At 41.6% G+C, this 15,260-nt stretch overlaps 1 protein-coding gene across 4 annotated transcripts in view; it reads right to left on the reverse strand.

Annotated features, from left to right (window-relative positions):
* The window catches only part of Cpsf2 (cleavage and polyadenylation specific factor 2), a 39,807-nt gene that overhangs the window by 20,997 nt on the left and 3,550 nt on the right, over positions 1 to 15,260 (reverse strand). For all 4 annotated transcript variants that reach the window (XM_045154582.1, XM_004649329.2, XM_045154583.1 and 1 more), the window contains exons 2-7: positions 14,343 to 14,453; positions 9,461 to 9,642; positions 6,834 to 6,993; positions 6,456 to 6,561; positions 4,248 to 4,377; positions 933 to 1,048 (exon numbers count right to left, since the gene is read on the reverse strand). In XM_045154582.1, coding sequence (XP_045010517.1) covers positions 933 to 1,048; positions 4,248 to 4,377; positions 6,456 to 6,561; positions 6,834 to 6,993; positions 9,461 to 9,609 — 661 coding nt within the window. In that variant the 5' untranslated portion in view covers positions 9,610 to 9,642; positions 14,343 to 14,453. The remainder of the gene's footprint in view (positions 1 to 932; positions 1,049 to 4,247; positions 4,378 to 6,455; positions 6,562 to 6,833; positions 6,994 to 9,460; positions 9,643 to 14,342; positions 14,454 to 15,260) is intronic.

A 15,260-nucleotide genomic window follows, 5' to 3' on the forward strand; every position in this document is an offset into this window, starting at 1 on the left:
CCATCTCCCAGTCTCCAAGCTGCACTTTAAAAAATTTTTTTTATTTGCAATATAAACAATTTATATTACATTTGCAGGCAGAGAAAGAGAATGGGTCTCAAGCCCTTTATCCACTGCAAACTCCAGATGCATGTGCCATACCACTTTGTGTATCTGGTTTTATGTGGGTACTGGGAGTGGAACCCAGGTCATTAAGCTTAGCAGGCAAGCACCCTAACTGCTGAGCCATGACTCCAGCTCCACAAGTTGCATGCTTTAAACAGGTAGATGACAGTGGTTGCTAGCATGTTTGAAAGTGAAATCCAGTTTCCCCTACTGCAATCCCATATGGTTTAATAAAAAACAAAACAAGCCAAGCCAGGTGTGGTGGCGCATGCCTTTAATCCCAGCACTCGGGAGGCAGAGGTAGATGAATCGCTATGAGTTCAAGGCCACCCTGAGAATACAGTTAATTCCAGATCAGCCTGGGCTAGAGTGAGACTCTACCTCTAAAAAAAAAAAAAATACTGTGAAGTGAAGCAGTCTGAGTCAAAGCAACATCAGGCAGTGATAGCTTTGAGATAGATGCCCCAGAAACATGATGACTTGCTTAGAGTAAAGCACTCAGCACCCATGCCTATATGGCATTCAATGCACACCCCCATTTTTCTTCCTCTTTCACTGGACAGCAGTTTCTGATCAATGTAGTATTTATACAGAGATACAAACCAGTGAACACATGGGAGAGCTAGCTATGTGCTGAGTGGTAGGAAAAGCCAATTTGCATCTGAACAACATCTTCCTTAGACAAAATACAAATATGGACAGAAAACATTTATTCAAAAAATAGTGGAGTCAGCCAATCTCTCATGAGCTAGGTAAAGAGAGTAAGCAGTAATCCCAACTCCGATGTGCTTCCAAAGCAACTTCGAGAGGCCGTCAGATATACGTACTCAGAAGCTGCTCATCTCTCTGCTTCCGTCTGGGCTGCACATAGGTAGCATTAAATGAATCTGTGATAAGTAGGGAGGGTCTGCTTAGCATTTCCAGGGAACATCCATTTAAGTGGCTGAAACAAAATTTGAAGACATCTATGTCATTTCAAGTAAAAGATAGCTTTTCATTTAAAAATTAATCAACCACTTTTATAATACTTCCTTTCACTCACTAACTATAAAAGCATACATGCTTCTCAATTTAAAAAATAAATAAATAAAAATAAATTAAATTTGAAAAAAAAAAAAAAAAAGCTGGGTGTGGTGGTGCACCTTTAATCCCAGCACTTGGGAGGCAGAGGTAGGAGGATCGCCATGAATTTGAGGCCACCTTGAGACTACACAGTGAATTCCAGGTCAGCCTGGGCTAGAGCTAGAACCTACCTCGAGAAAACCAAAAAAAAAAAAAAAAAAAAAAAAAAGGCCAGGCATGATGGTACATACCTTTAGTCCTACCACTTAGGTGGCTGAGGTAGAAGGACAGGCCACCTTGAGACTACATATTGAATCCCAGTTCAGCCTGGGACTAGAACAAGACCTTACCTTAAACAAACAAACAAACAAACAAAAATCCACTTTTCCAGAGGACCACTATTTTAAGATAAGCAATACAGTATTTTGGGAATATCTCTTTTAGGGTATGAATTTATCTGTGTATCTACATATACACTTTAAATTTTAGATATCCATGGGCTTGAGAGATGAAATAGTGGTTAAGGCGCTTGTGCAAAGCCAAAGGACCTCAGTTCAATTCCCCAGGATCCACATAAGCCAGATGCACAAGATGGCATATGCATCTGGAGTTCGTTTGCAGTGGCTGAAGACCCTGGTGTGCCCATACTCTCATTCTGTCTCTCTCTAATAAATAAATAAAACATTTTTTTTAAACTTAGATATCTTACATATATTGCTATTTACTTATTTCTATACCCAGGATTTTCCCCACGAAAATAATAGAACTTTTTATAAATCCAATTTCTAGTAATTATAGAAACTGGTTTCTCCCCACCCCCCCCCCCCCACACACCCACTCCTTGAGGCAGGGTCTCACTCTAGTCCAGGCTGACCTGGAACTCACTCTGTAGCCCAGTCTGGCCTTGAGCACATGGTGATCTTCCTGCTCTAGTCTCTCAAGTGCCGAGATTAAAAGCATGTGCCAGCATGCCTGGCTTACAAACTGTAACCTTTTGTTTTGGAGAAAAGGACTTGCTATATTATATAGCCTTGGCTGGCCTCAAAGTCAAGTCTCCTGCCTCTACCTCTTGAGTACTTAGCTTAAAGGTGTACGCCACAGTGGCCAGCTGACAAAAGTAAAAAGCTTTCTACTCTCATCTGTGCCATATTTATAGTATCATTTTCTTTTATTCATTTAAGTCAGGGTTTTTTTTGTTGTTGTTTTGTTTTGTTCTTGTTGTTGTTTTTGAGGTAGGGTCTTGCTCTAGCTCAGGCTGACCTGAAATTCACTATGTAGTCTCAGGGTGGCCTTGAACTCTCGGTGATCCTCCTACCTCTGCCTCCCAAGTGCTGGGATTAAAGTGTGTGCCACCATGCCCAGCCTTGGTTAGTTTTTAAAAATATCTTATTTATTTGCGTGCACGAGAGAAAAGAGAGACAAAGAGGGGGTGGAAGAGAATGAGCACATCAGGGCCTCTAGGCACTGTAAATGAACTCCAGACACATGCATCACCTTGTGCATCTGACTTATGTGGGTACTGGAAAATCGAACCAGGGTCCTCAGGCTTCACAGGCAAGTGCCTTAACTGCTAATCCATCTCTCCAGCCCCACTGAGGTCAGATTTTGCCATTAAAAATTTCAATGACTTGCCAGGCATGGTGGCATAAGCATTTAATCCCAACACTCGGGAAACAGATGTAGGAGGATCACTGTGAGTTCAAGATCACCCTAGGACTACACCGTGAATTCCAGGTCAGCCTGACCTAGAGAGAAACCCTACCTCAAAACAAACAAAAAAAATTATAGTAATTTTGAAAATGCCAGTTGAAAGATATAAAATTAAAACTATTATAGTACCTTTTAAAGGGAGGCTAACATTAAATACCATTATGATATATTCTAATTAAAGCCTGTGCTTCCTGAAAACAACAAAAACCCACAAAGTTCTGTCAAGAAGTCAGGAGCAGCTGGGTGCCTTTAATCCCAGCATTTGGGAGGCTGAGGTAGGAGGATCACTGTGGGTTGGAGAACAGCCTGAGACTTCACAGTGAATTCCAGGTCAGCCTGGGCTAAAGTGAGACCCTAAATTAAATAAATTAACAAAAATAAATTAATAAAGTAAAGAGCATATAAAATATAATTTAATGTACAGAAATACACTTCCAGCCAGGCGTGGTGGCGCATACTTTTAATCCCAGCACTCAGGAGGCAGAGGTAGAAGGACTGCCATGAGTTCAAGGTCACCCTGAGACTACATAGTGAACTCCAGATCAGCCTGGGCTATAGGTAGACCCTCCCTCAAAAAAAAAGAAAAAGAAATATACTTCCTTTGAACATCCCAAGGGAAACATGTCTTAAAGTATAATGTATATTTACATATAAATTTTAAAAATCTTTTATATCCTGTAACTTATAACCAAACAATAACCAACTTATCAATTACTTGATGTTCTAAAACTGCTCTGGATTGTTGGCTTAAAAAAGAAAAAAAGCCAGCCGGGCGTGGTGGCGCACGCCTTTAATCCCAGCACTCGGGAGGCAGAGGTAGGAGGATCGCCATGAGTTCAAGGCCACCCTGAGACTACAGAGTTAATTCCAGGTCAGCCTGGACCAGAGTGAGACCCTACCTCGAAAAACCAAAAAAAAAAAAAAAAAAAAAAAAGAAAAAAAGCCAAGTGTGGTGCCACATGCCTTTAATCCCAGTACTCAGGAGGCAGAAGTAGGAGGATCACCATGAGTTCAAGACCACCCTGAGACTACATAGTGAATTCCAGGTCAGCCTGGGGTACAGTGAGACACTACCTCGAAAAACCAAAAAAAATAAAGTTAGGGTTGGAGAGATGGCTTATCAGTTAAGGCTCTTGCCTATGAAGCCTAAAGACCCAGGTTTCATTCTCCAGAACCCACATAAGCTAGATACACATGGTGGTGCATGCACCTGGAGTTCATCTACAATGAATAGAGGCCATGGCACACCCATTTTCTCTCTCATCTCATAAAATAAAATTTAAATTAAAAAAAGAGGCTTCTCATTTTTCCTCCACAGAATGAAATAATACCAACGGCATCTTCTTTCACTTTTCTCTTGATATACCTACATCTCCCTCTTGTGGTTGAAGTCAACAGCATAAACAATTTCTTCTTCTCCATCTTTGACGATTTTCCATATTGTCCCACCTATCATATGACCAGCAGGCAAAGGTGTGATTGACAAGCCATGTCCTTTACCTGTGTCAACAAGAGAATGACAATATTCAAATTTCTTTCACAACCCTAGGGTTGCATTTCTAAGTTGTAAGTAACATATTCAATGACACAAAACTCAGAAGTACAAATGTTCCAGTGAAAAGCAAGTCTCCCAGTCATGACCCTATCTCCCCCATTCCTTTAAAGGAGACACTCCTCATTTTATTATGGATTCTTGCAGAGATGATTTGTGCTTACAGACAGCTAGAGACTGGATGTCAAAGCCAGAATAAGTTTTGTTTTTATGGTGCTTGGGATCTAGCCTGGGCCTCGTGCACATCAAGCAAGTATTCCACCACTGTGCTACCTCTCCAGCCCCAAATTCTAATCTTTTTGTTATATGAACAATTATCAAGCAGGCCCTTCTTTCTTAACCTCTAAACTGAGAGAGGACCAATTCAAATTTCACTGTGGTAAAGAATTTACTCAGAGGAGAGACGAATGGCTTGGTGGGTAAAGTGTCTGCCACACAAGCATGAGGATATAAGTTTGACCCCCAGTAGAAGCCAGGTGTGCGGGGCGTGCCTGTAACACCAGCCCTGCAGCAGCAGGGAGAAGGTACTCCCCTGGAGCTTGTAGGCTAGCTCTAGACCATCAATGAACTCCAGGTCTGGTGAAAGGCCATGTTACAAAAAGAAAGACAGAGGTAGGCATGGTGGCACGAGACTTTAATTCCAGCACTAGGAAGGTAGAAGTAGGAGGATCACTGTAAGTTTGAGGCCAACCTGGGACTAAATAGTGAGTTCCAGGTCAGCCTGGGCTAGAGTGAGACCCTACCTTAAAAAACAAAACAAAAATAAGGTGAACAGGCTAGAGAGATGGCTCAGTGGTTGCCTGTAAAGTCTGACAGCGTGGAATTTGAGCTGTCACAAAATGACAAGAGATGGCTCAGTGGTTGCTTGCAAAGCCTGACAGCCTGGAATTTGAGCTGTCACAAAATGACTCATGCAGTGATTATACAGGCAAGAGGCCCTAGCATGCCCTCCCTCCCTTCCTTTCCTTTCTCTCTCCCTCTCTCTCTCTCTCTCTCCCTTCCTCCCTTTGCTTGTAAATAAATTAAAATATTTTTTAAATAAATGAGGTGAAAAGCCATTGAGTGAAACACTTGATGCCAAGCTCTGGTTTCTACACATGCCTGCATGCTCACCCCCATACACATAATTTTTAAATAAAAATTTAAATTTAGGGCTGGAGAGATGACTTAGCAAGTAAGGCACTTGCCTGCAAAGACTAAGGATCCAGGTTTAATTCCCCAGTACTCATTAAAACCAGATGCAGGGCTGGAGGGATGGCTTAGCAGTTAAGGGGCTTGCCTACAAAGCCAAAGGACTCAGGTTCAATTCCCCAGGACCCACGTTAGCCAGATACACAAGAGGGTACATGCCTTTCATCCCTGAACTTGGGAGGCAGAGGTAGGAGGATTGCTGTGAGTTCAAGTCAACCTGGGCTACAGCGAGACCCTATCTTAGAGGGGGGGAAAATATATATATGTATATATATATATGGAAAATCTCTAATATCTTTTCTTCTACAGACGTAATACACACCATCCTAATTAAATAGTAAGCTTTCTAATGCCCAGTTCTACAAGTCAGTCATTTTTTCCTTGGCTACCCTGGTATTTCATTTATTTGAATTACTGCACTTAGACATCTGAGCTATTTTGTCTCTACCTTAACTGTAAGCTTCAAGGAGGATACAGGCACCCAATGCAGTGAAACATTGAGTCTTTTTTTTGAAGTTGAATATGAGAATGGCCAAGCATGCTAACATTTTATTAAATTTACTCTGGAATATTTTAAAATTGAAATGGAAATTCAAAGTATGAACACACTAACTTTTATTCTCATATTGTAGGTCCTCTAACTTTCACTGTAAATTCTCCTCAGTATTTTTCAAAAGGCTAAATGTCACCAATCCAGATCAGGATGTACCTCAGCAGTAAATTGCTTGTCCAGTCTGTGTGAGGCACTGAGTAAGATGCTTAGCATGTAAAAGCCTAACAGCAAAACAAAACCCCCACTCCACTAGTCAACAATTTACTATACTTTTTTTTTTACCTTTCAAATTTACAATCTGAGAGAATTTTAGCTGTTGTATTTTATCAAAGGCTGCATCCACATCATCCAATGTGAAGAGAGTAAAATCTTCTGTATTGTGTCGAGACTAAAAGGATAACACAAACCAAAAGTTAGAAATGATCCTCTGATGGAGTATAAAATAATTTTAGCCAGGCATGGTGGTGCACCCCTTTAATCCCAGCAGTGGGGAGGCAGAAGTAGGAGGAATGATGAGTCAGAGGCCACCCTGAGACTACATAGTGAATTTCAGGTCAGCCTGAGCTAGTGTGAAACCTACCTCAAAAAAACAAAGGAAAAAAAAAAAAAGAAATGATCACTGACGGAGTATAAAATGTTTTTCGTAACTGTTTAAGTTACCTGGTAAAGATCATACATGAACATCTGCCCCATCTTATAAACAGGGATGGTGGCATAGATGGCACAGTTCAGACCCAGCTTCCCCACAGCGTATGGGAGAGCACCAAGATGGAGAGGATCAGGATGAGAAAGGAGCACCGCATCGATCTGGTGAACATGCCTGGGAGAACAAAACCAAGACAAGCGCCTGCTCAATTCCTTTTAAAGGTAAAGGAGAATGGTCAACATTCTATGCTGGGGGAGAAGACCTAAAATGAGAGTATTTATGAACTATAGTTACTACTAACCTGCTCTACAGTACTGACAAAATTATGGTTTGAGCTATACCATAATACATGTCATCTGGATACATTTACAAAGGAAGGGGGGGGGCTGGAGAGATGGTTTAGTGGTTAAGGTGCTTGCCTGCAAAGCCAAAAGATCAAGGTTCAACTCCCTAGGACCACATAAGCAGAATGCACAAGGTGGCACATGCATCTGGAGTTTGTCTGCAATAGCTAAAGACCCTGGCATGCCCATATCCGTATTCTCTCTCTCTCTCTCATGAATAAATTTAAAAAAATATTTAAAAGGAAAATGCAGGGCTGAAAAGATGGCTCAGTTATTAATCATGCTTGCTAATGGCCGGGGTTCAATTCTCCAATGGCCACATAAAGCCAGATGCACAAAGTGGTGCATGTGCCTAGAATTCATTTGCAATACTAGGAGGCCCAGAGGATCCCAATCCCCCCTGCGTGTGCACACACGCGCTCGCTCACTCGCGCGCGCGCGCTCTCACTCTCTCTCTCTCCCCTACTCTCCCCTTCAAAAAAATAAACCTTTAAAAAAAAAAAAGTAAAGAAGCCAGGTATGTTGGCACACATCTTTAATCTCAGCACTTGGGAGGCAGAGGTAGGAGGATCACCATGGGCTAAAGCAAGACCCTACCTTGAAAAACCAAAATAATAATAATAATGGTGATGATGATGATGATAATGAAGAAAATGCAAGCTGAGCAAGGTGGCACATGCCTTTAATCCCAGAATTGATATTGAGGTAGGAGGAGCTCTATGAGTTCAAGGTCAGTTTAAGCTATGCAGTGAGTTCTATGTCAGCCTGGGCTACAGTAAGACACTGCTTCAAAAAAGTAAAATAAACTTAAAAATAAAAATGCAGACACCACACTAAGTTGATCCTGGACATACCATTAAGTTTAGGACTTGAGTTTAGAACATCAGAAATTGTTAAGGGGGCCGGGCCTGGTGGCACACGCCTATAATCCCAGCACTCGGGAGGCAGAGGTAGAAAGATCGCCGAGAGTTCGAGGCCACCCTGAGACTACAGAGTGAATTCCAGGTCAGCCTGATCTAGAGTGAGACCCTACCTCGAAAAGCAAAAAAAAAAAAAAAAAAAATTGTTAAGGGGGCAATATTTTAAGTGCCCAGATATTTGCCTCGGTTTCTTAGGTTGATGACTGATAGCAAAATATCAGTATCATGAAATACCAATTAATCAGGGAAAAATATGTTCTCAATAACTAAAGAAAGTTAAGAAGATACCTTGGAACTTATTTTGGCTTCAAGTTCTAAGTTATTTATTTTAGATTATTTTACAACTTTTACTTTTTTATTTTTTAAAAATATTTTTTGTAAGCAGAAAAACAGAATATGAGCACACCAGGACCTACTGCCATTGCAAGGGAACTCCAGACACATGTATCACTTGGTGCATTTCACGTTATGTGGGTACACGGGTACTGTGGAACTGAACCTGGATTGGTAGGCTTTGCAAGCAAGTCATCTACCTGGCTTTTTTTTTAGGCAGGGTCTCTAGCCCGGCCTGACCTAGAACTCATTTCATAGTCCAGGCTTGCCTTGAACTCAAAGAGATTCTCCTAACTACAAGTGCTGGGATTACAGGTGCTAGCTACCATGCCAGCTAAATTCTTAGCTATTAAAAAAGAAAAAAGAGCTGGAGAGAGGGCTCCATGGCAAAGGTGCTTTCTTGCAAAGCCTGGTGGCCCAGGTTCAACTCCCTAGTGCCACATAAAGCCAGCTGCATAAAGTGGTACACACAACTGGAGTTCCTCTGTAGCTATAGAAGGCCTCGAAGTGCTGCTCATTGTCCCCCTCTCTGTCTCAAATAAATAAGCTATTAAAAATATGTAAGTCTGCTTTCCATCAGTAATGAGAAGTTATGCTGTAAACCTAAGCGTTCTATGGGTTAGGACATGTTTGTGCTGATGGAAGTGACTCTCAGAACCAGGTCACCACAGCAAGTGTCAGGAGGTGAAGAAGAAAGCGAGATGAGGCCCTGCTCTGCAGAGCTCCCAAGGGAAGCTTCCTCTTCTCGTATTGTAATGTTCATCCCGAAAATTACACGGGACAACTTCTGTGATCATTAGCCAGATAACAATCAAAACTCTGTACAACTGCAATGAACAAAGCTCTTAAATCAATCAAAACTCTCTAAGTCAGAAACTGGGTCTCTATTTAGCTTTTTAGCATAAATAAAACTTTTAAGATGAAATATGTAGTGCAAAGATAGTAACAGGGCATGATATCAAAATGATACTATGAAAGTATAGAGAAGGAGGAGTTTTTTTAAAGCTGATCAATGAAAACCAGGAAATAAGGAGCGTAACTTACTTCCTCAAGGAATCAATGATGTCCATAGAAAAGTGCTCATCCCAGCCACAGTCCAACAAAAACCTAAACTCATCAACCTGCAGAAGGTAACACAGTGCAGACTCTTCTTGGACCCCAGAGAGGGTAGTTAACTTGATAATAGATGTCATCTTTCTGGTCCAGGAACAGTAATCTAAAAGGTTCTTTCAAATAAAAATATAATTAAACATAGTCTACACAACAGACAAGTCAAAATTATTTCAAACTTGGGGTGAGGAGATGGCTGAGTGGTTAAGGCACTTGCCTGCAAAGCCTAACAACTTAGGTTTGACTCCTCATTACCCACAAAAAGCCAGATACATAAGGTGACACATGTGTCAAGTTCTCTGTTTGCAGTGGCTAGAGGCCCTGGCATGTCCAGTACACCCATTCTCTCTCTTCCCTCTCCTTGCAAATATATAAACATGTATTTTTAAATCATTTCAGGGCTGGAAAGATGGCTTAGTGGTTAAGGCACTTGCCTGTGAAGCCTAAGGGCCTATTCTCCAGATCCCACATGAGCACAAAGGTGAGGCAAGCGCAAGGTTGCACATGCCCACTAGGTGGCACAAGGGTCTGGAGTTCGACTGCAGTAGTGGAGGCCCTGGCATGCCAATATTTTTCTGACCTCTCTCTGTCTCTTTCTCACTCTCTTTCTTAAAAAAAAAAAAGAAAGAAAAAAAGAAAAGAAAAATTATTTCAAACTTGTAAAGAAATTTCAGATCCTTAATAAAGGCAAACATTTCCATTATAGTCAAATTTAAAAGTACAAGGAGCCAGGCATGGTGGCGCATGCCTTTAATCTCAGCACTTGGGAAGCAGAGGTAAGGAGAAACACTGTGAATTCAAGGCTATCCTGAGATTACATAGTGAACTCCAGGTCAGCCTGGACTAGAATAGAGTGAGACCCTACCTCAAAAATCAAAATAAATAATTAAATAAATAAAAATATAAGGAGAACTGTATACCCTCTCATTCAGAGACCTTCAGTACCACCCAGCATAATTTAGCAATAAGAAACAGACACAGCCAGGCGTGGTGGCACACGCCTTTAATCCCAGCACTCGGGAGGCAGAGTTAGGAGGATCACCATGAGTTCGAGGTCACCCTGAGACTCCATTGTGAATTCCAGGTCAGCCTGAGCTAGAGTGAGACCCTACCTTGGAAAAAAAGGAAAAAGAAAAGAAACAGACACAAGAATCACAGATTCAGATCAGAATCTACTCCTATGTAACTTGAATCAAGTTTATTAACCTTTCTTCACATATGCCAGCCTATAAAACATTAATATACATGTAACAAAGATGTGGGGGATTACAGGAAATGTGTACATTAGCTAGAACAGAGATCACTACATTATATGGAACAGAGATCACAACATCTAAGTTCATCAACACAGAAGGATTATGAATTAATGAATTCACTCTTTAAGGCAATCTGTTTTTGATCTCACTCTGCTCTGTTATGACACATTACAATGAAGAGTTTGCATACTTTTTTCTCTTATTAGACTAGAGGCCCTTAAATTTATAGACTCTTCTGGATAATCAGATTAAATCTATGTATCTAGCTGAGTGTGGTAGCACATGCCTTTAATCCCAACACTTGGGAGACAGAGGCAGGACTGCTGTGAGTTCTAGGTCACCCTCAGACCACATAATGAATAACAGGTCAGCCTACTACGGATCTTCCATTCTCTCCCACAATCCTCAAAACAAACAGGACACACAAATGCAAAAAGTACACTAAGAATTTCACATACTTTTCAGGAAGTTTAATGTTAAAAACACATGTGCTGCAATACAACCAGTAAAAAACAGAGGCAGTATCTTTTTTTCTGGTCTTTTGAAATAGGATCTCGCTCTAGCCCAGGGTGAACTGAAATTCACTGTTGTTTCAGGGTGGTCTTGAACTCACAGCCATCCTCCTACTTTTGCCTCCTAAGTGCTGGGATTAAAGGCGTGTGCCATCACGCCCAGAGGAGGCAGTTTCTTTATGTTTTCAAATCCTAAAACAAACCTGACACACAAGAGGGCCTCAACATACTGATGGAACGAATGTACACTGGGATACCCACTACATGTATTTCACAAAGGTTACATGAAAACATCTATCGTGAACTGTGTTATAGTACACGAAGGTGAGGAAACTATTCATTGACAACGTTCAAATGCTGAAACAGCTCTCATTTTAGCTCCTTAATATAAAACTATCCTTTCATGGATACTATACAAAAAGGAGAGAGGACTCAGAATTATCCCATGCTCTCTTTACCACCTAACCAAGGTCATCAACAAGCTAAGGCAAGTTCCTGATTTCCCATTACTTACCTGAGTTACAGACCAAAGCTGAAGACTCCTAGTTACCCATTATTACTGATGTGGACCCTTCCAGGCTGGATTCAATCTCCTACTTCTTTTCCTCCCAATCCCTTGCTTGCTCTCTGCCACTGTGACTACACTCACATGTAACTTCAACCTTTCCTGAAAATTCTCTTCTCCTGTTTGTCTTCACAGAATCCTCGCTATTCCCTATCGATAACTTTTCTTCTTCAGTCTTCTAAAGAGGCCCCCTGCCCCCTCCAAAAAAAATCTTTAAACCTCCTGAATTCCTTAGAAATCAAAAGTATAAGGTATTTGTTTCTTGTTCCTCACTGAAGCTTCCAAACCACGCCTTCTCTTTCTAATTCCTCTTTTAAATACTTCACTTCCAACAAAGCTGAAGGTACTCAGCTACTTCACCACCTGTCTTCCGTGTTTCCTCCTCAGTGCTGGCATCTATGAACCTGACCTGATTCACGGAGGACTCTAAATCAGGATTCCTTCCAGTAAAGTCTATACTGACCTCACAGATCCATAACTTAGTTTACAACTACTTCACTTCAGTCACCACTACAGCTACATCTTTTTTTAAATTTTTTTGTTCATTTTTATTTATTTATTTGAGTGTGACAGAAAGAGAAAGAGACAGACAGAGAGAGAGGGAGGGAGAATGGGCGTGCCAGGGCTTCAGCCACTGCTAACGAACTCCAGACACATGCACCCCCTTGTGCATTTGGCTAATGTGGGTCCTGGGGAATCGAGCCTCGAACCGGGGTTCATAGGCTTCACAGGCAAACGCTTAACTGCTAAACCATCTCTCCAGCCCCACAGCTACATCTTGACCGTATCACTACCAGTGCCCGAAGTGCAGGAGAACAGGAGAAAGCTAGTTTCGTTTAAGCAGTTTCAGTTAGATATTGAAGACTTGAGAGAACCAGGAGATGCCAATCCATATGCCACCTCAACCTGATACAAGAATGGAACCCTGAGCCTGCTACCTATATAATTTCCTTAAACTTGGGATGCACACGAGTATAACTCTCTTCATAACTCATTTCTCCTATGAATTTCTTGGTCTCTGCTTTGATATTGTTCTCTGCTATTCTCCCTTAAGTCAACACCACTTTCTCTTTTAACTTTCTTCCATGGGGAAAGCACATACAGATGTCCTTCTAGCTTCTCTACACAAGTTCCTAAATTCTATCCTCCACGCGCTTGTGGCTCTCTCCAGTCTTTCTTTGAAAGCCTCAATTTCTCATACGTGAACATTATGAACTGTACAAGGTTTTCTGCCTAAGTGCGTGTTTCCTACTTCCCACTGTTTAGGACTCTGCTCCAGCCTTCCTCCCTAGATCCCAATCTCCCTTAAAATACAACCAATTTGTGACTTCTCAATTATAAAGTAGTAATTCCTAATTTATCTTTTTTTTTTTTTTTTTTTGGTTTCTCGAGGTAAGGTCTCACTCTAGTTCAGGCTGACCTGAAATTCACTCTGTAGTCTCAGGGTGGCCTCAAATTCATGACGATCCTCCTACTTCTGCCTCCCGAGTGCTGGGATTAAAGGTGTGTGCCACCATGCCCAGCCTACTTTATCCTTCTGGAGTCTGTCTACTAATTCTTCGTTAAAGGTAGGTCAGAAGAACCCAAACTTAGGGCTCAAAATTTGGGAGACCCCTCCAAAACCCCCAAATCCTGCATCAGTACCACTTCCAAAATTTCACCTTTGAGCATTCAATTCTCACCTTGTTCATGAACTTCCACTGCAAATACCTTTTGGCCTCACTGGCATCTCCATTATCTTTTCACCATTCATACACACTGCAGTCTCTCAGGGGAACTGAGGTAGGGTCTTACTCTAGCTCAGGCTGACCTGGAATTCACTAAGTAGTCTCAGGGTGGCCTCGAACTCAATAGCAATCCTCCTCCCTCTGCCTCCTGAGTGCTAGGATTGAAGGTGTACACAACCATGCCCAGCTAATCTTGAACTCTTGCCCTCCTGCCTCCACGACCCAAGTGCTGGGATAATGGTGTGCACTCTGGCTAGACTGACCTATTTGGTACATTAATTAATTAGCAGTGAGTGTTCTAATAAGTAAGTAAAAAATTGATACAGATTAACTGAGTTTGTTCCTACTTGAAGGATGAGCAGTATAGAGGCATCAATTCCCTAAGTTAATGAAAAATATGCTTATAAATACAAGTTTTTAAAGGATCTAGGCAATACTCCCTTCCAAAATTCTTCTTGAGCCAGTTATACCAAGGGTTTAAGAGAAACTTGCTGCTCAAGTTGGCCCCACCCTTCCCCAGAGCGGGAGCCCACAACTGAGGGCAAGTGCTCCAGCAATGAACCACCTCCTCAGCCCTCAGCCCTCCAGTGACTGTCGCTTTCAGTTAATTGTTAAGACAAGATGCAAAGTGCTTACACATTCAACTGGATGAGTCCATGGTAAACCTTTCTGCAAAAAGACCCAGCTTTCAGCAGTTGAAGAGTATCTTCTAGGCCCTCATAATAAAACTGTTATCTATATCACATTCATACTTACTGGTTTCTCAGTTGCATATATGATGAAACAAATTCAGACGGGATGGGGCACGTTCAGGGTGGTATGGCCATAGGTGATGAAAGGAGTTCAGAGGAAAAGTTCTTTACAAATCTAAAAAGTAAAGAGCCTCATGAATGTAGTATAATGATTTACTTCTGTGTATAATTGTTGTATTTAAACTTGATTACCACTAAGCATGAGCAGCAAGCAGAAGACACATTTTTGTCTAAATTTTTACTCATTTACACCTGCAGGCTTGCCAGGGTCTCGTGCTGCTAACAAACAAATGTTCATCTGGCTAGGAAATTGAACCCAGTCTGGCAGACTTGGTAAGCAAGCACCTCTAATAACTGAGCTGTCTTCCTAGCCCACTTGGTTGCTTGTTTGTTTCCTTTAAACCACTAAGCCACCTCCCCAGCCCTTCTTATTTGTTTTTCAGTCAAGGTCTCCCTATGAAGCCCAAGCTGGCTTGGAACGTACTCGGTAGCCCAAGCTAGGCTCAACTTCATTATCCTCCTGCCTAGCCTCTCACCAGCTAAGATTACCATGCCTGGGTCTAGATGGTCTTTTTAAAATCTATTTATAAGGCCTTTACAAATCATAAATTTAGCCAGGTGTAGTGGCACACGCCTTTCATCCCAGCACTCAGGAGGCAGAGGCAGGAGGATTGCTATTGAGTTCAAGGCTACCCTGAAACTACATAGTGAATTACAAGTCAGCCTGAGCTAGACTGAGACCCTACCCCAAAAAAACAGACAAAACAAAAAATCATAAATTTAAGGGGTTAAAGTTGAGCTGGGCATGGTGGCACACATCTTTAATCCCAGCACTTGGGAGGCAGATGTAGGAGGATAGCTATGATTTGAGGCCACCCTGAGACTACACAATGAATTTCAGGTCAGCCTGAACCTGAGTGAG

This window comes from Jaculus jaculus, chromosome 7, assembly GCF_020740685.1.
Source record: "Jaculus jaculus isolate mJacJac1 chromosome 7, mJacJac1.mat.Y.cur, whole genome shotgun sequence".
In the NCBI taxonomy this organism is placed as follows: domain Eukaryota; kingdom Metazoa; phylum Chordata; class Mammalia; order Rodentia; family Dipodidae; genus Jaculus; species Jaculus jaculus.